Source organism: Rousettus aegyptiacus, unplaced genomic scaffold (assembly GCF_014176215.1).
Source record: "Rousettus aegyptiacus isolate mRouAeg1 unplaced genomic scaffold, mRouAeg1.p scaffold_m13_p_8, whole genome shotgun sequence".
Lineage (NCBI taxonomy): Eukaryota > Metazoa > Chordata > Mammalia > Chiroptera > Pteropodidae > Rousettus > Rousettus aegyptiacus.
In genome coordinates, this window is record NW_023416311.1 from 42,420,264 (window position 1) to 42,438,028 (window position 17,765).

A 17,765-nucleotide genomic window follows, 5' to 3' on the forward strand; every position below is an offset into this window, starting at 1 on the left:
GCAGCCTGGGCAGTGGCCAAACAGAGAGTGGATGCTCTTTGGTTTGGGGCAGTAGTTTTTTACCAAATTGTTTCCATTTTTCAATAGAGACACAGCTCTACCAGCCCTGCTTTTTTGGTTTTTGTTTTTTTACTAGCTGAGTGGAGCATTATACAGCTTAGTATTTAATGCAGCCATCAAGGCCAGAAAGGCTGAAGGACTTTAGAGAAGAGAAAGACCAGTATCAAGCTAAGACTTCAAGAGTTGCCAAGATTTAGATAAGTAAATGGGAACATTCCAGACAGGAGAAGGAGCAAGAGGAAAAGACAAGTTTTGATGTGGGAATAAGCTTATCCATTATAAGGATAGCGAGAAGACCACAGTGATTAAAAGAAAGGTTTTCCATTCAAGTAGTGAGAGATTAAATTGATTGTATTAAAAAAAAAAAAGGCCATCTATCAAAAACCTGCAGTTGACATCATTCTTAATCATGAAAAAATTAATGTTTTCCCCGATAAGATCAAGAATAAAACAAAGATGTCTGCTCATTTTATTCCTATTCAACATTATATTGGAGGTGCTAGCCAGGACAACTAGGTAAGAAAAAGAAATAAAAAGTATCCAGATTCAGAAGGAAGAAGTAAAACTATCTCTATTTGCTGATGACATTATTTGTATATAGGAAATACTAAGAAATCTACAAAAATAAAATTATTAGAACTAATAAATGAATTCAGCAAGATTTCAGATCAACATAGAAAAATCAGTTGCATTTCTATACATTTCCAATGAACAATCAGAAAATAAAATTAAGAAAACAATTCCATTTACTATAGATTTAGAAAGAATAAAATACTTTGGAATAAACTTAACAAAAGAAGCATAAGATTTGTACACTGAAAACTATTAAATATCATTGAAACAAATTAAAAGGACCTAAATAAATTCAAAGGCATCTCATGGTCATGGATTGGAACACAATAGTGCTAAGATGTCAATTTTCCCCCAATTGTTTTACAGATCTCATTCATCCCTATCAAAAGTCTAGTTGGCTTATTTGTACATTAACAGACTGATTCTAAAATTCACATTGGAATAAAAGGTACCCAAAATAGCTGAAACAATCTTTAAAAAGAACAAAGTTGGAGGACTCACACTTTCTGATTTCAAAACTTACTTCAAAATTACAATAATTAAGATGTTGAGTACTGGCATAAGGGTAGACATACAGATAAATAGAACAAAATTGAGAGTCTAGAAATAAACTTGCATTTATGGTCAATTAAATTTTGACAAGAGTGTTAAGAAAATTCAATGTCGAAAAGAGTAATCTTTTTGATAAATAGCTCTAGGATAACTGGCTATCCACAGGCAAAAGAATGAAGTTGGACCCTACCTCACACTATGTTAATAAATTAACTTAAAATGGATCATAGACTTAATGTGAGAACTAAAACCATGAAATTATTAGAAGAAAGTATAGAAATGAATCTTTGTGACTCTGCATTAAGCAATAGTTTCTTAGATATAACACTAAAAACATAAGCAACAAAAGGGAAAATAGATACATTGGACTTCATCAAAATTAGAAACTTTTGTGTTTCAAAGGGTGCTAATAAAAAGTTGAAAAGGTGACCCGCAGAACAGGAGAAAATATTTGCAAATTTATATGTGATAAGGGTTTAACCTCCAGAATATATCAAGAACTCTTATAACTTAATAAAAAGAAAAATAAGCCAATCTTAAAGTGGCTAAAGGATTTGCATAGTTCTTCAAAGAAGAGAAACACATAACCAATAAGCACATGAAAAGACGCTCAACCTCATTAATCATTAAAATAATGCAGATCTAAACCACAATGAGATACTTCACACCCACTAGGATGGCTATATACAGGATTCTCCTGCTATCCCAAAGTAGTGCATTCCTTTGAAACCTTTTGTAAACCTAAATGGCATAAAGCAAGGAAGCAATTAACTTAGGACACTCGTTGCTAACAGATGTACAAAATAAATTGAGACAGAGCACAGATGCTCAAAAACACAGTGCAAAGCTATGGCAGCTTGATGCTGAGATGCTGAGTGTGGTTCCCAGGGAAGGAGCTTGGTGGTGCCAGCCTCGCTGCTCCAGGTATGAGCTGCCTCTGTAACTGCCCACTGGAAAACAAATGCTGAATGCTATTTTCGCTTTTTACCTTTATCGTAACAGCAAAAATCCTCTTTGGATTTCTTTTGCTTAGCAAAAACAGATACTAATGTAGGGCTCATGTAAAAGTGAAATGGTGTAATGCAGGGGTACCTATTATCAAAAAGACAGACAATAGGTGTGGGAGAGGTTGTAGAGAAATCGAAACCCTCATACATTGTTGGTGGGAATGTGAAATGGTGCAGCCATTTTGGACAACAACTTGGCAGTTCCTCAAAATGTTAAACATTGAATTACCTTATTACCAAACAATTCCATTTCTAAGTATATGCCTAAGAGTATTGAAAACACATGTATATGAAAACTTGCTCACCAATGTTCATAATAGCTAAAAAGTGGAAAAACTCAAATGCCCATTAAATGATGACAGATAAACAAGATGTGGCATAACCATATCATGGACTATTATTTGGCAATAAAAAGGAATGAAGCACTGATACATACTATGACATGGAAGAACCTTGAAAACATTATGCTAAGCGAAAGAAGCCAGACACAAAGTTCCACATATTATTACATTCCATTTTTATGAAGTGCCCATAATAGGCAAATCCATAGAGACACAAAATAGATTTAGTGGTTGGGATGAATGGGGAGTGACTGCTAATGAGCATAGGTTTCTTTTGGGGGTGATGAAAATGTTCTAAAATGAGATAATGATGATGATTGCATAACTCTGTGAATATACTAAAAACCACTGAATTATACACATTAAAAGGTGAATTTTATGATGGCCAGAGGGGCGGGGCTATGGGGAACTGTACTTAATGTAATGGCTAGGTGGAGAGCCAAAGGAGAGAAAGAACAATTAGGGAGATTGTTTTATAAACTATATAAATGTCTAACTAATGTTCTGTATACTTGAAACAAACAAATGAATGAATGAATGAATGAATGAATAAATAAATAAATAAATAAAGCGAATTTTAAGGTATGTAAATTATATCCCAATAAAGCTTATAAAAATATCTTTAAAAAGTTTTACTTGTATAATGACATGATGGAAAGCTATATTTTGGGGAAAATAGTTAGGCTAGAGTATACAGAATGATTTCTAGCTGAGTAATATTAAGTTATAGCTACCAAAATATAGAGACAAGGCCTAGAAGATGCTGCTAGCAGTAAAAGTGGAGAGCAAGTGGAGAAGAAAGGGCTAAATGACTGGTAGAAGAGATGAAGAAGGGAACTGGCAATGACTCCAAACTTATTAGTCTGGAAACTATGGTTCTATTTACAGAAATTTATAAACTGAAATTAAAGCCAGTTTTTGGTGGAAAGTGACAAGTTCAGTTTTAGACATGATTTATGGTGATGGCAAGACCTAACAAAAGGGTCTGATAGTTATATGAAAAAACATTATCTGATTTCACGTTAAACACAAGGAAGGGCCATGGCTAGAGATGTCATTTAAAGAGCATTTGCTTAGGAGGGAACAATCGAGCTCATGTGGCAATTGTGGACAACATGCGAGGATGGCTGGGAGAAGGAAATTGACTTACCGATACAGGCAAGAGCCCGCTCCTCATGCCTCCACGTGTCCCATAGCAACCCATCTGCTGGCACTTGCAGACTCTAAGTCTGGGATGATGGCTTTCCCCAGTCTGTACTTCAGATCTTCTTCCTTCTCCTGTCAGCTTGGTACAATGCCCGATGAACTACCTCCTCTATTATTAGGTCTATGAGGCATTATATTATATTATAGTAACTATTTCTCTGCCCATTTAAGGCAGCTGCTGCAACATTTTCTAGCTGAAAGACACTAATGGATAATGCTGTGTTAGCCTCCCAACCAGCTCCAGAAATAAACAGTAGCAGGCATGTGGAATTTATTTAATTAAGCACGTTTTCTAAATTTTCTACATCTATTTTCATGCATCTGCTTAATGTATATTTTTCTTTTGCCTCTCCAGGAGATTGGCCATATCCAACTACTCCTGGGAGGATTTAAAAGTTTTTTAAAACCCTCTTGGATTTCCAAATTTCTAATCTCCACTGATTATTTTTCATTTCCACAGATAATTTGATATAGTTTAAAGAAATTTGGAAAACAAATGAGTAAAGATTTTTGACAGATACTCTGAATATTTAAGACAAGATGACAAAATACTAAGTTTTGAGTTCCAAAATATCAGACCACAAGAAGGTTTTTGAAGCATCACATGATACCTGCATAAGATAATGAATCTCAACTAGGAATTCCCCACTGATAATGTCAGGGAAGTTGATGCCAAAAGACTCAGGTTATTACAATGACTAGACTGAGTGTGAGACAGTCTCTGAATGTGATTAATGAGACAAGCAAATACCATAGGGGTGCTTTCTTAATGTTTGAGTTATACTTGCAGTTGGAAAAGGCTGGATTTTTGTTTGTTCTATGTGTGAGATTTAATCTAGAATAGTTCTCAAGTATTTCTTTTCTTAGCAAATTTTAAGCACAGACTAACCAAATTAGCTAGTGCATTCCATCTATTTCATAGCAGTATGTCGCTGGGTCTAAAAGCAATGTAGCCAGTTTCTTAAACAATAAGGTGAAGACCCAGCATGATATAACAGATGTCAGTTATCAGTTTAGGGAGGGATCCACTATGCTAACAACTCAGTGTCTCTAATCCCAGCCAAGGGACTTCAAGATAACTTCACCGAAGAGACACTGTAAAGGGAGAAAAGCTTGATACTCGAAGTTAGGACTTTGATTCCAGATCTCACTAGATAGTTCAGTAGTAGTGAGGCTTTGGGCAACATGCTTCTCAAAAGTAATCTTCATGTGTTCTCTTGACTTTTTCACTTCTGAGTTACTATTCAGCCCACAAACATATGCAAGTAGAGAGAGTAACATGACATCTCATATACCTGCCACCCAGCTTATCAAGTCAGTTATCAATCCATGCCAGTCCGTTTCCTTGCCTCTTCTATTTTGACACAAATTCCAGACATCATATCATTTCACCCCTAAATATTTCAACATATATATCTATAAAAGTTAAAGCCTCCTTTTAAGTATAACCACAAGAACATGAATACATCTTTAAAAATTAATAATTTTAATGTCATCAAACATCCAAAAAGCATATTTCTGAATGTCTCATATAAATCATAATTTTTTATAGTCAGTTTGTTTGATTCAAGATCCCAATAAGGACCACCTACTGCGATTGGCCTGTATGTCTATAGTGTTCCCCGACCATTAATATCTCACTCATTCATTCACTTTTTTCCCTTTGTACTTTATTTGTTAAAGAAACCAGATTGTCCTATAGAGTTATAGTATGAATTTTGCTGATTGCATCCCTGTGATTAACGTAACAGGTTTCCTTCATGTTAAAAACTGCGAAGATGGTTTCATAGGTGGTTTTATATTCTTCCATCAGAAGTTGTATGTTTGATTGTATGCCTTTTTGTGATGTTAGTACCCATTGTGCTTTATTCTTTTTTTTAAAATGTATTTAATTAGTTTCAGGTATTCAGTACATTGGTTAGACATCTATATAGTTCATAAAATGATCCCCCAGTTGCTCCCTCCCTCCTCTTGCCCTCCACCTAGCCATTTCATTAATGCTAACTACATTCCCTATGTTGTGCTCCCCATCCCCGTGACCATCTATCGACTATTAATTTGTACTTTTTTAACCTTTCACCTTATTCTCCAAGGCCCCCTACCCCCCTCCCCTCTGTCCATCACCAAATTGTCCACTATATTTGTGAGTTTGGTTTTGATTTGTTTGTTCTTTTTGTTCCTTAGATTCCGCATATAAGTGAAATCATATGGTATTTATCTTTCTCTGTCTGACTTATTTCACCTAGCACAATAACCTCTAGATCCATCCATGTCGTTGCAAATGATAGGATTTCATTTTTCTGGCTGAGTAATATTCCATTATATATATATATATATATATATATATATACACACATACATACTATAATTTCTTTATCCAATCATCTGTTGATGAGAATTTAGGTTGCTTCCATATCTTGGCTATTGTAAATTGTGCTGCCATGAATATTGGGGTGCATAGATCTTTATGAATTATTGTTTCAGTTTTTTGGATAAATACCCAGAAGCATTGTGCTTTATTCTACCTTTAAATTTAAATTCAAACTAAATATAAAACTTGAAGTTTATTGAAATTTATTGTCAAGGCCAAGCCCTTTCCTGCCCCCAAGATTTTTATACTTGCTCTTCTCTCTGCCTGGCCATCTTCTCCCACTTTCTGCATAGTAGGCTTGTTCATGACCTTCATGCTGAAATTTTATCTCTCATCGAGGCCTTCTCTGACTACTTCATTTAAGGGGCCTGCTCTCCATCATCATAGCTCCTGTTTAATTCCTTTATAACGCCCATCACATTTTTTATTTATTAATCATTTTCCACCAAGCACGCTAGCATGAAAACAAGGATTTTTTTTTTCTGTCCCATATATCACTAAACCCCAAAGCATGACACAATGTCTGCACACAAGGGGTACTTTTCTTTTTTTGAATGAATGCCACAAACTTGCTAACCCTGCATATCTTCACCTATATAAGTGGGATACAGGGATGAGCTAAGCGATTATAGAGTTTCTTCTAGGTTTTCAGTATTGTTCTCTGAGGACACAGAGACCAAGACAAGAATCATCCAGGGCAATGCTTCCTGAATTTTTTGTGTTGTGGCACCTGGAGCGAAAGATGTCTATGATGGGTCAGGCCATTGAGGCTCCCTGTAGGCCCCAACTTGGGACTCTCGTCTGGCTCACAGGCTGAGAGGAGAGCTGGTTCAGTGATTCAACAGAGGGCTTTGGATTGGGATGGGAAGGGCATTTCTGTACTCAGGAGAGTGAGAGAGTGGGGTGAGCTATAGATTTAGAGCAGGAAATTCTGAAGTGTATACTTTGAGGGCTCCTTGATTTTTATAACCCTCAAGGACTTAGAGGACTAGGACTTCCTGCCATCTCCTCATTTTGAAATCCTCCTTTCCCTTGAAAAGTCAATTTCTTCTTCAGGAAATCCCACCAATTTAGCATCATTTCAAAGCTTTCTTTTTTTTACAATGTAAATACTTTGGGCTTGGTCGAAAAGGTTATGAGTATTTTTCACCTTTGTGTGAATTAGCTTAACAAGACTGCTTTCTTCCTAAAATCTGAAGTATCAATGTTGTGTTTAGCTTAAAAGGGTCAAGGGGGGAATTTTGGAGTTTGGGTTCTTGTGTGGGCTGGAGGAGGAAAAGATTAACAGCACAATGGACTGCTGTGGCAGGCAAGAGTGGCTTGGACATCACAGGAGTGTAGAGGGAGGGCTTAGGTCAGCCAGTCCCAAAGATTCAGTCAAGGTCCTTAATACTGGAAGTCCAAGACTTTTACCCAAGATTGCTTCAATTAATATGATGTTTATTACCAGTAGAGGGTAAAAAACCCAGAATAGGATCCCTGCTGTGTAGAAATTCTCTGAGGTCAGAAGTGATACCTACAGGGGCCAGACTGCCCCCAGCCGCAGGAAGGCGATGTGTACTCGCAGCGTGCAGTCGGTGCGCAGACCCGTCCACTCGTGCAAACAGCAATTTCTGCTTTCCCAGAAACTCTCCTAGGACTCATTTCTGCTTTCCCAGAAACTCTCCCAGAGACCAGATGAGAAGAGATTAGAGCCTCTAAGGAAGACAAGGCCCAGGAAGGAGAGGAATCCAGGCCCCAGAGTTTTGCCCAATCAGAAAACAGCTTTTCCGCTTTCTCTCAGACCTGCTCCCTGATCTTGATAAAGTCCCTTGCCACCTCCTGCTCACATGTTTTGATAGGAACCTACTCTCTGCTGAAGCAGAACTTGGAGAAGCTCTTTCTAGAGGAATCATGTTGAGGCAGCCACAGTATGAAAGGGTTTGTAGGCATGCACAGTTATACGCTTAGTAAACTAGAGTGAGCACTAATCTTGAGACCTTTTACTCCATGGTATTGGAAATGCACTTGGGGCTTTATTTCCCCTTTGGTGTGCTGAGATGACACATTGAGGAGCTTCTTGCATTTAAGGATATTGACCCAGTTTCATTCTTATCTGCAGCAATATTTTAGCTTTCTTGATAGTTGAGATTCCCAGCCTGATTCCTGACCAGACTAAGAGGTGAAAGAAGTCATAAAACATTGAAGTTATAACAACAAAAACTCCTTCATTTATAAAATCTTAGATTAGAAGAAAACTAATTTGGACTGCCCTCATTGCATGAAGCTATACTTTATATACTTTTCAGTGTGTCTCCACAGCCTTTACTATGCTTGAACAATTTCAGGAGTGGAGATCACAACTACTCTATTCTCCTTGCATTGACGATTTTGTGGTCTTCCTTTCCTTAACATTTGATTATGTTATTATTAGACTCTGTTACCCTTCCACAATCACACAGAGGACATTGGATGACTCTTCAAATATGTGCTATTAGTTATTGTGATTTATGAAGTCTTCCCTTTACTAGTCTATAGTTCTCTAGCTCTTCTAACTGTTCCTGGTCTCCTAGGAAGGTGTATCAGTATCTTCCTCCACTCCAAGCCAACTCTTAAACTCATCTTATGGTTTTTGTCCTTGGCCCTTTTTCCCCCTTCCCTTTTTAGGAATTTTACTCCATCTCCCTTCTCTTGGTGTATCTTCAAGGTTTCCCTTATCTCCAGACTACAAATATGCCTATTTTACCCTCTAGTAAACATTTCTTACCTTCTTAAGAAATCATCCCATCTCCCGATTTTCTGTCACCATCAAATCGATGAAAAAGTAGTGCAGGGTTACTGCCCCAGTTCTGTCTACTTCCTTGTCTAATCTGTATTCTGTCTCCTTAGCTTTGTAGAAATTTACTTGAAGGACATTAATATCTTCAAAATGCTCTTTTATGAGTCTTCAGGCTTCTCCTCACTCTGTAGCATATAATATTGATGCTGCCCCTCTGTCTTGACAACATCTTTCCTGGACTCAGAGTTCTCCTGGTTATCTTCCTATTTCTCTAACTAGCCTTCCCCATCATTTCCTCTATATTCTCTTGCCTTCATGAAAAAGACCTTCCTTAAGATAATATCCTGACTCCTCTTTCCTCTGTTCTCCTCTTTCTATAAAATCTCTCACATCTGCTCCTTCCTGTCCATTTCCTTAATTCAGGCCCTTTTATCTTCTTGCTGGACTGATGGAGTCGTCCAATTGACAAGTCCATTTCCCACTTTCAACTTACCATACTTACTGCTGGCAAATTGTAGTGGATGGAGTTGCATTATATGTGGGGGTCAAGTATTAAAGTCTTTGTTTAAAAAGAAAATCTCATCTTGTCAACATTACTCTTAAAAATGCCTTAAATTGTTCATAAAGCAGAATCTTCAGAAATAGTACCTCTTAATATGTTTAATGCTGCCAATTTTTCCTCCACTTTTGGGACAGATCACTTCTCTTCTGGTTGAACACTAGATGAAGTCATCTGCTTGGTTTTAGTGGCCATCTACTATAAAAAATACATTTCTTTAAACATCTTCACTAGTTACGTTAAAAATATGTTTCTTTAAACACTCAACCCTACTCTATTTGAATTCATGTTAATTACCCATGAGTGTGATACAAATCTGCTAGACTATCTAAAAGCACATCTCTGATCCTATTATTTCTGTGCTCAAATAACCTTTAGTGGCTCTCCATTGCCTATCAGATATCCCATTTCTTTAGCCTGGCAATCAAAACTGTCTACAATCTGGCTTCAATTCACTTATCTTATCTAGGTTCCATTCCAGAACAGAACACCTGCCGTTCCCCACCTGTACTTTGTACATGCCAGTCTCCATCCACACTTTCTCTCATAGTGGCCCCACTGCCTTCTCCTTACTCCCCGTATCTGCTGAGCTCAGCTGTTCTTCAAAGATCAATGTACATGCTGCTTCTCCTGAGATTCCTTCAGAGTCTTCTCCACACTGCCCAGCCATAACCCTATCTCCTCCTCTGAACTGCAATAGACCTTCATTTGCTTGCTTTCATGGCAAATACCATTTTCTATCTAGAATTGTCATTTCTATTTCTGTTTTATGACACTACAAACACCTTATGGGCAGAGTTAGTACTTGAGTCTTTTTTTATATTTTATTCTTTCGCCACCATCTCCATCTTCAAGCACACAGTCAGTTCTCAAGAAGTTTTAATGAAAAAATAAGTAAAATAATGTGGCTTTCTCACCCCTCCCCATGAAGAACAGTTTGTCCCCATGTGCTCTAGTCTGGCGGTGCTCCACAAGGTAGGACCCAAAGCTCCAAAAAGCATCCAGTAGTGCCACCATCAGGCAGTGAATGAACTCAACAGGAAGGAAGATGAGTAAGAAAGTATATGCAAATAGTCAGCCCTTTGCTCCTTCTTCAAGAGCAAAATAAACATTCTATTTGATTTAAAAAAAAAAAAAAAGACCTTGGAAATTAACAATACAATGGTTTTTTTTTTTTTTTTCGTAGAAGTCTTCAGGAAATGCCAAGGTCCGTTATTGGGGGTGGAGACATTTTGTTCCCATTGTCTAGAGAGAGGCTGATGAGGCCTCCTAAGCAATTCTGCAGGCCTACTGTTTTAAAGGATCAGAACATTCTTAGTGCATCTCAAATTCAGTAAGACTTTAACCTTTATGAAGAGAAAATCCTAGGCTGCCTCCCCTCTTGGTTTTTTTTTTTTTTTTTTAACTTCCATGTTTGGGATGAAGGTGAGCTCTGATTCCAGGAGTCCACTAGATATACCGGTCCCTTAAATTTTTTCTGATTCATACTCCAAGCCCCAGAAATACAAATCTAGCTCTACTCAGATGACCAGTTAAATTTTAAAGGAAGGTTTGGGGGTCGAAGAAGATGGGAAATGTAATATTTTAAAGGACTGTCTGGGGGTTGGGGACCACAGGAAATTCGAGCCTGTCTTACATCTTTCAAGGGGGGCATCTTAATCTTTATTATGGACATACATAAAGTGTAATCTGATCTGCCCCCCAGCGGCAGAGAGGGAGTTTGACAATGAATTTACACCCTCGGCGTTGACTTTAGACTGACTGATCAGGGAAAATGACCGCCCCACACTCTTGTAAAATTTTATTATATTACGAGAAGTGCACAGCTCTGCCTGATGTATTCAGATTTGTCTTGACTTTTCTGAATCATGGAAAGTGGCTTCCAGAAGGAAAGATTTTGGGGGACTTGAGGGGGGGGGGGCGGAGCGGTTCTGCACAATTACTCAGGTGGCTTTTCCTGTTTCTCTTCTCCCTCATGGACTTGGGTCCTGCGATTACTATCGCAGAGTTAAAAGGATGCCTGCTCACCAGGCACGGTCTCCTCTGCTCGGCTTCCTGCGGTTTGGTTTTTTTTTTTTTTTTTTTTTTGCTTTGCTTTTCTCTTTCTGGCCCCGCCTCCTCCGCGCACCCCGTAGCCAGCAGCTAGACAGCTGTGTTCAATCAGAAACCACTTACAACTCCAGACGATTCAAAAGGGAAACTTCGGCGTGAAGTGCAGCGGGGCTCGAGCTCTCTCTAGCTTTCTTCCTTCCCCGGCACCCGAGGAGCGGACCTTCCTCGCCCAGCCGCCCGCCCGGGTTTGTTCGGGAGCTCGCCTAATCCCTCTAGGGTGCTGGATCCTGCTGGGAGGTGCCCTCCAGCCTGGTCATGGGGGGCGGCGAGGCATCGTAGGAGTGGCTAGGTGGCGCCGAGGGTAGCACTGCCCCGGGACCCGGCGGTGGGCGCGCGCGGGCGGCTCCCCGCGCCGGCTCGGCCGCTGCAGCAGCTGCGAGCGCGCCACGCCACCCAGCCTCCTGCAGCAATGGCTCGTCCGTGAAACGCGAGCCGGCTCTGTTCCTTTTAGGTGTGCTTGCATCCTTCGTTTGGGCTTCACCACTGTCCTGGGTGAAAATGGCTGTCTAGACTAAAATGTGCCCGGAGGGACCAAGCTGTGGATATCGAGCCCGTTAAGCCCAACTCACAAGCTCCGAGACCTGGAGGAGGAGGAGCTCGGCTCTGAAAAGTGCAGTCATGAATTCTGGAGTTGCCATGAAATATGGAAACGAGTCCTCGGCGGAGCTGAGTGAGGTAAGAAACAGCTGAGGTCGGGAGCTCTGGTTTCGTAGGCATTTGCTTTTCGACAAACCCCCTCCCCCAGTCTCCCCCAGCCCTGCACCCCACCCGCCTCATGCTCCCACTCTAGAGGCAGCGCAATTAAAGATTAATAGATTTTCTGGATCTTGTTTTAACTTGCAGTGCTACTCAGGAAATGACCTGAACTAGCTTGATATTTCAGTCTGAAACGAATGGCTTAAAAAAGAAACAAGCTCTCACCACGCCGCCAAGGCGTTTTACTCTCCGCGGCCTGGGTCCCCTGTCCCGTCCCACCCCTTTTCCCCAATTTACGTGCAAATTCCTTTTCGTATTTGCAAAATACACCGGGGTCCCAGCTGAGCTTAAGCCGACAGTAACTAATTTGGTGGGGCTAGGGAGCTCGTTGGAATTAAATCTACCACTTGGCTCCCACGTGTGAGGCGTTTGGTTAAATTCAGGGAAGGTGGTCTGTGCCGTGGAGATGAATGACTCGAGCTGGGGAAAAGAGTAGGAAGCACATCAAAGCAGCTCGGAACTTTATTTCCTGCCCGGGACTGGACTCCTGAGTCTTTGAGGCAAGCGCATTTGCAATTCCTGGCTCTTACTGTTAAGATATCCACTTGAATGTTTGAAACTAGCTTTGAAATTAAAGCTACATCAAACGGTATGCAAATATGTGAACGGTAAAATGCTCGAAGCCACCGTTTTTTGATAACTTTAGGGATGCCTCTGGCACACACCCTTCCTTCCCGCCCCCCACCCCCACCCCGCGGCTTTGAATACCTGAAAAGTAGTGATGGGAAACCTCCAGAACTATATGCTCGAGGAAAGGAGAAAGTCTGTGGTTGGTGTCTACAGCAAGAGGTTTGGCTGTGGGGTTTCCTCTTAGCACCATTGCGGAGCTATTTCTGGGGGCAAAGTAAAATTGACTGTGCTTCTTGAGTATGGCTGAAGAGAGGAAAGGGGAGGAAAAGGAGACCAGTGTAAAAACAGCAGGAAGGCAGATAGAGGTGATGTAAGATTACTAACCATGAAGTGAAAATGAAAGGATAGAGCCTTCACTGGGGGGAGAGGGGGCTAAGGGTGGGAAACCCAAGGAGGGCTGCAGCTGGCATCCAGCAGTGAAGGCAGTTAGCTGCCCCCTGCTTGGTGCTCTTAAGGGTCTTGCTGCTGTGCTGCCTTTACTTTGGTTCGGAATAGCATTTAAAGTGTTGGCGGAATGAGGTAGGGGCATTTTTCTGACTTCGTCCTTCCCCCTGTGATGAAGAAGTCTGGGCGATGCTGAGAGTGAGGGCTTAATTTTAAAATGGGAGGTGGGGGAAGAGCCAGACGACCTAAGTGATTTTTGCCAATTTTACATATAGAGAGAGGTTTCAGAACTAAAATAGAACCCAGGACCTTGCTCTGTTACTAACACTGTTTAAGGAGAAGCCTTCTACTTACCTTCTGAGGTCATTTAAAAGTCAAAAACTAAAGGCATACATAGGCAGAGAGTCTTGGCCAGGCCCTTCACATTGTTTATTTCTGTGTGGCAGCTTTCACCTGAAGTGTGCTGTTCCATTATCTTTGTTTAAAAATGAATCGCAGATTTAGGACCAAGGTGGCTAGAATACTGAATAGAGAGGAGGTCTGGATTGACTTTAATTGTTTTGGCACAGTCAGTGACTGCATTAGATGAACCGAATATCTATGATACTCAGATTCGAGGTAAAACTCTCCATTCTGTGCCTAGTTGTATCTACTACTTAACTTATGGCCAAATGAAAGAGCTTAGGGTGCTTCATGGCTGGAGCGATATTTCAGCATTTGTCCCCAAGGAATTAAAAAAAGTTTCTGCCCCATATCTTTAACCAAAGTTTTCTTTTCCTCAGTGTCTGGTCATTCATTTCTTACCTTCTTTCGAGCCTTCTTTTTTAGGCTCAGTGATTTAGTTACATCTTCATGCCCCCAATGCTAGTTTCCCTGCAGATTGACTAGTTGCAGTAGACTGTAAGGGTAGTTTTGTTATTGTTTTTAGCTTTTGTACATATTTTAAATTAGAGTATGTGTAAAGAGTATTTGTAAGGCAAGGGGATATGTGTAGTTCATGCCTTGTAGACCTTAATCTCAGTTCAATTTATCATGGGCGATAGTTACAGCATGTTCTGTAATATCTATAGATCAGTGTTCATATGGACCCATAGATCTGAATACAGTTCATTTGTATTTCTCACATTAGGTTTTGGTATAAAGGAGAGCTTCTTCTCTTTGCTTTAATTTTTCTCTTAAACACTGGTTTTGCTTTAACTTCTTGTGGGAATCTTTGCCATCTTTCAATGATAGATTCCTCCCCCTTACCTGGAAGCAGAGCTAATATAAACCCTCAGGAGGTCCCCTTTAGTGCCCTATCTGTCATTGCCCAGGAGCCTTAACTCGGTCTGGAGGTCGCTGTGGGGTCAGATTCAGCCTGATGTTCACCAGGCATTTCAGGGGCAGGAAAAACTCTGAAAGGGCCCACTGTTACCCTGAGTATGACAAACAAGAGGCAACTCTCGTTGGTGTTGACTTGTGAGCTTACCCCTTCAACAGGGGTCCTCCAGCCACAGGAGTCACGGACTCTGACAGTAATGTCAACACTGACTTCATACCCTCTCAAATAAGGGGGGAGTGACACGAACCCATTTCTAGTTGTAATCTGCTGGTCCCTTTCGAGAGAGTAGCAAACTTTGATCAAAGATTGAAGTGTTGGCCTCTGCTGTGCTCCAAAAAGGCTTGATCACAAGAGAGGCAGGAGGGTTTGGGTGTGAGGGATATACAAGGAGAGTGAGAGCTGGGTGTTGGGCGTAAGGTGTTTTGCATGTATGAGAACTTAAAAATGAAAAAAAAAAAAACAGGAAATTCATGAATGATTTTTTTTTCTTTAGCCTGAACAATAGCTTTTTAAGATTCTTTGAGATGATTACAGGAGATAGTAAAATTGCCTCTACCTAGGGATGTTCAAAACATTTTTATTTATGACCACAAATGGCTTATGTCAAGTCTGAACACTTTAACCAAAACGAACTAATCCTTAGCATTAACAACAAACTTGGGAAGCTTGAATTGGCTATTTTTTCTTGGCTATTAGCTGTCCCTATCAAAGACTCAAAGGATGTTTCTCTTTTTTGAATGTGAGGTTAAAGAAGGACTTCAACATCAACCAAATCAAAAGTACTTAGAAAATTAAATGGTTGTCTTTCATTCTCCACTACAATCAAGAAGCTGAGTGGATACACTCTTAGCAACATTAAATTCTCCCAAACCTTGTTAAGTGAAGGCTTTTAAATCTTCCTCATCTCTATAGATTTTTGGTCAACAGTTCTGTTTGTCTTGATAAAACCTGCGGGACAAGTATATAGTTTAACTTTGTTTTACTATCTTAGTTCCTAGAGTAATTCAAACTTTGGGAGGAAGATGTCTTAAGGTACAGCAATACAAGAGTATGATTTGAATTTATTAATCTTTACAGAATAGCTGTCTACTGGATCTGCTTGTGTGATAGACAACTACCTATTTATGTAGTAAAATAAAAATTTATCTTTCAGAGTTTGTTCTTTCCTGGCAATCATGAAAACCTCTGGGAATGAAAAAAATATCCTAGCTCAAAGAATAATTTCCCCAAAGCAATTAACATAGTCTTTGCCTTTAAAAATTAAACAATGAATAGGTAAAGTCCTCCTGTCACTATTTACTTTGCAACTTTAGTTGTCCCAGAAATCATATTTCTCTCTTATCTCTTTATTCAAAGCCTCTTTCATAAGATCATTCACTTCCTGAATGTAGGCTATGGAGGCAACTTCCTACTTTCACCATTTACTTGTTGGGAGCTCCTGAAACCCCATATCCTCAGTGATACTCTACATTATCTTGTATGGCCATCTCACAGATGTACTTACTCTTCTTCATAAAGTTACAAAATGTGAGTTAGAAGAGCCTATGAGAACACCTGGTATTCACATGCCCTTTTATACCTCTTTATTATCCTCTGTCTCTACAGAATCCCACCTCATCGTAATAAATTGTTTGATGTCTGTCTTAGCAAACTTAAGCACCAGAGGGCAGTGTCAAGACCTGTCACAGAGTCTGGCACATAGTAGGTATTCTTTAAATGTTTGATGAATGAACACCTTGTCTCTTTTCTCCTTTTTCCTTTTTTTGTAAATAAGGAATTTCAGAAACCAATTTAAGTGCTTGGTCTAAGGTTTTTTAGGCTATGTAACAGACTGCCCCAAAATTTAGAGGCTTAAAATGACAATCTTATTTGCTCATGATTTTGTGGTTTAGATAGAGCTCAGGAGGAAAGACATGTCTATGACTGGAGCTAGAAGAGCCACTTTCAAAACAGCTTAATCACATGGCCAGTAAACCAGTGCTGGCTGTGGACTGGGAGATCACCTCAGTTCTAATCTACATAGACCTGCCCATGTAGCTACTTGGGCTTCCTGTCCTAATGGCAGCTGGGTTCCAAGAAGGAGGAGGTGTACCCCGACAGTTCTTTTAAAATGTAGGACAAAAACTGGCACTGTATCACTTTTATGTGTCCTGTTGGTCAGAACAGCTATATGCTTAGCCCAGATTCAAAGTAGTGAAGAAATAGCTCCCACTTCTTCAAGGGAAATGTGACAAAGAATTTGCAACTATTTTAATCTTCTTCAGAGGCCACAAAACAACAGAGCCTTGTCTAAAACCCTGGTCTCTAAAATCCCAGTGGTTCCTGTTGTTTTGTCTTTAGTTGTTAACTTAGTGGTTTGTAATAGCTAACAGTTTCTAAGCATTTCCCAGGTAGTGACATGCTTCTTTATCAAACTTTGTGAGATATGTTCTATTAGGCCTATGTTACAAGCACAGAAATTGAAGCATAAGGAGGTGAGAAAACTTACCAAGATTATACAGACTCTAGATGATAGAATCGAGAGTCAAGCCCAAGTCATCTTTTCTCCCAAGTCCACCATTTGTACAGGGCTTTCCTTTCATTTGTTTCTGCTTCTGCTCTCAGCTTTTGATCATGTGTTCCTAGGACAGAGTATTCTGTTTAATAAGTCTGTTTGACTTAATCTGTGTTGTAATCTCTGTGCCATACCCAGATAAATGTTTTTGATAAAAATGAAATGGATATGATTAAAAGGATATGGTAGCTGCCATCACTTTCAAGTGGCTGAGGAATTCTAGGCATTCCAGAGCCCTAAGAGCAGATTTGTCAATAAGGAATAGGGCGATCCTCGCCCAGGAGGGCCTTCCTTTTTGTTCCTCTTTACCGCGAAGGAGTTAGGGGCACCACGACCTCTGTCTCACTGCCTGTCCACTCAGAGAGGCATCTGAGGGATTAGTGCTACGATATTTGAGGTCCTGAAAGGAGAATAAGGCTTCCTTTGTCACAAGAATTAGGGTTCTCTCACCCCTGCAGGTAGGTTCTAGGCTTCTACTACAGTTGGCTCCATCATTATGGGGCTGCAGAGTGCTGAGGCTGGTGAAGAAAGCAAGGGAACCCAGTGAAGCTGGCAGGCAGGGCCCGAAGAAGCACGTGTGG

The 17,765-nt window shown here is 40.0% G+C and overlaps 1 protein-coding gene across 6 annotated transcripts in view; it reads left to right on the forward strand.

Annotated features, from left to right (window-relative positions):
• Positions 1-17,765, forward strand: part of MCC (MCC regulator of WNT signaling pathway) — a 377,378-nt gene that overhangs the window by 119,957 nt on the left and 239,656 nt on the right. Inside the window, exons 1-2 of one of the 6 annotated variants that reach the window (XM_016147278.2) lie at positions 11,559-11,724; positions 11,991-12,214. The exons of 2 other annotated variants lie outside the window; for them this stretch is intronic. In XM_016147278.2, the coding sequence (XP_016002764.2) occupies positions 12,158-12,214 (57 nt within the window). In that variant the 5' untranslated portion in view covers positions 11,559-11,724; positions 11,991-12,157. Of the gene's footprint in view, positions 1-11,558; positions 12,215-17,765 lie in introns of those variants that run through there. 3 more of the 6 variants (XM_016147267.2, XM_016147284.2, XM_016147293.2) reach the window with 3 other exon arrangements.